The sequence below is a fragment of the Etheostoma spectabile genome, unplaced genomic scaffold (assembly GCF_008692095.1).
Source record: "Etheostoma spectabile isolate EspeVRDwgs_2016 unplaced genomic scaffold, UIUC_Espe_1.0 scaffold50, whole genome shotgun sequence".
Taxonomy (NCBI): Eukaryota; Metazoa; Chordata; class Actinopteri; order Perciformes; family Percidae; genus Etheostoma; species Etheostoma spectabile.
Genome location: NW_022605620.1, coordinates 205,491 through 205,828, shown reverse-complemented (window position 1 = coordinate 205,828; position 338 = coordinate 205,491). Strand labels below are relative to the sequence as shown.

Sequence of the window (338 nt, the reverse complement as noted above, 5' to 3'; positions counted from 1 at the left end):
TCTGTACATGGACAACAACTACTTTTACATCTATTCTGGTCATAATCATCTCCATGCTCCACAACCGAATCTGATGTTTGCTTCCATGATTTCAGTTTGATTTGTCATCAATATAATCTTCTGTTCCAGCTGCTGGAGGAGGACGTTGTCACTTTTGTGAAAAATGAGCTAAAGAAGATCCAGAAGGTTCTGAGTCCAGATTACCCAGAATGCTTAGAAAGTCAGAGGGAGGATGAGGAGGTATTGGACGGTGAGGATGAAGAGCAGAGGAGCAGCAGAGAGGCATTTCTGAAGATCACACTGCACTTCCTGAGGAGAAGGAAGCAGGAGGAGCTGGC

At 44.7% G+C, this 338-nt stretch overlaps 1 protein-coding gene and 2 long non-coding RNA genes across 3 annotated transcripts in view; 2 read left to right on the top strand and 1 right to left on the bottom strand.

The window, feature by feature from the left end:
* LOC116686816 (uncharacterized) overlaps positions 1–211 on the top strand; it is a 13,703-nt gene extending 13,492 nt beyond the window's left edge. Inside the window, exon 3 of the long non-coding RNA XR_004331371.1 lies at positions 130–211. This is a non-coding gene — a long non-coding RNA (uncharacterized LOC116686816). The remainder of the gene's footprint in view (positions 1–129) is intronic.
* The window catches only part of LOC116686817 (uncharacterized), an 8,100-nt gene extending 7,863 nt beyond the window's left edge, over positions 1–237 (bottom strand). The window contains exon 1 of the long non-coding RNA XR_004331372.1: positions 153–237. This is a non-coding gene — a long non-coding RNA (uncharacterized LOC116686817). The remainder of the gene's footprint in view (positions 1–152) is intronic.
* A 19-nt stretch (positions 238–256) lies between these two features.
* The window catches only part of LOC116686834 (protein NLRC3-like), a 6,445-nt gene continuing 6,363 nt past the window's right edge, over positions 257–338 (top strand). The window contains exon 1 of the mRNA XM_032511871.1: positions 257–263. Coding sequence (XP_032367762.1) covers positions 257–263 — 7 coding nt within the window. The remainder of the gene's footprint in view (positions 264–338) is intronic.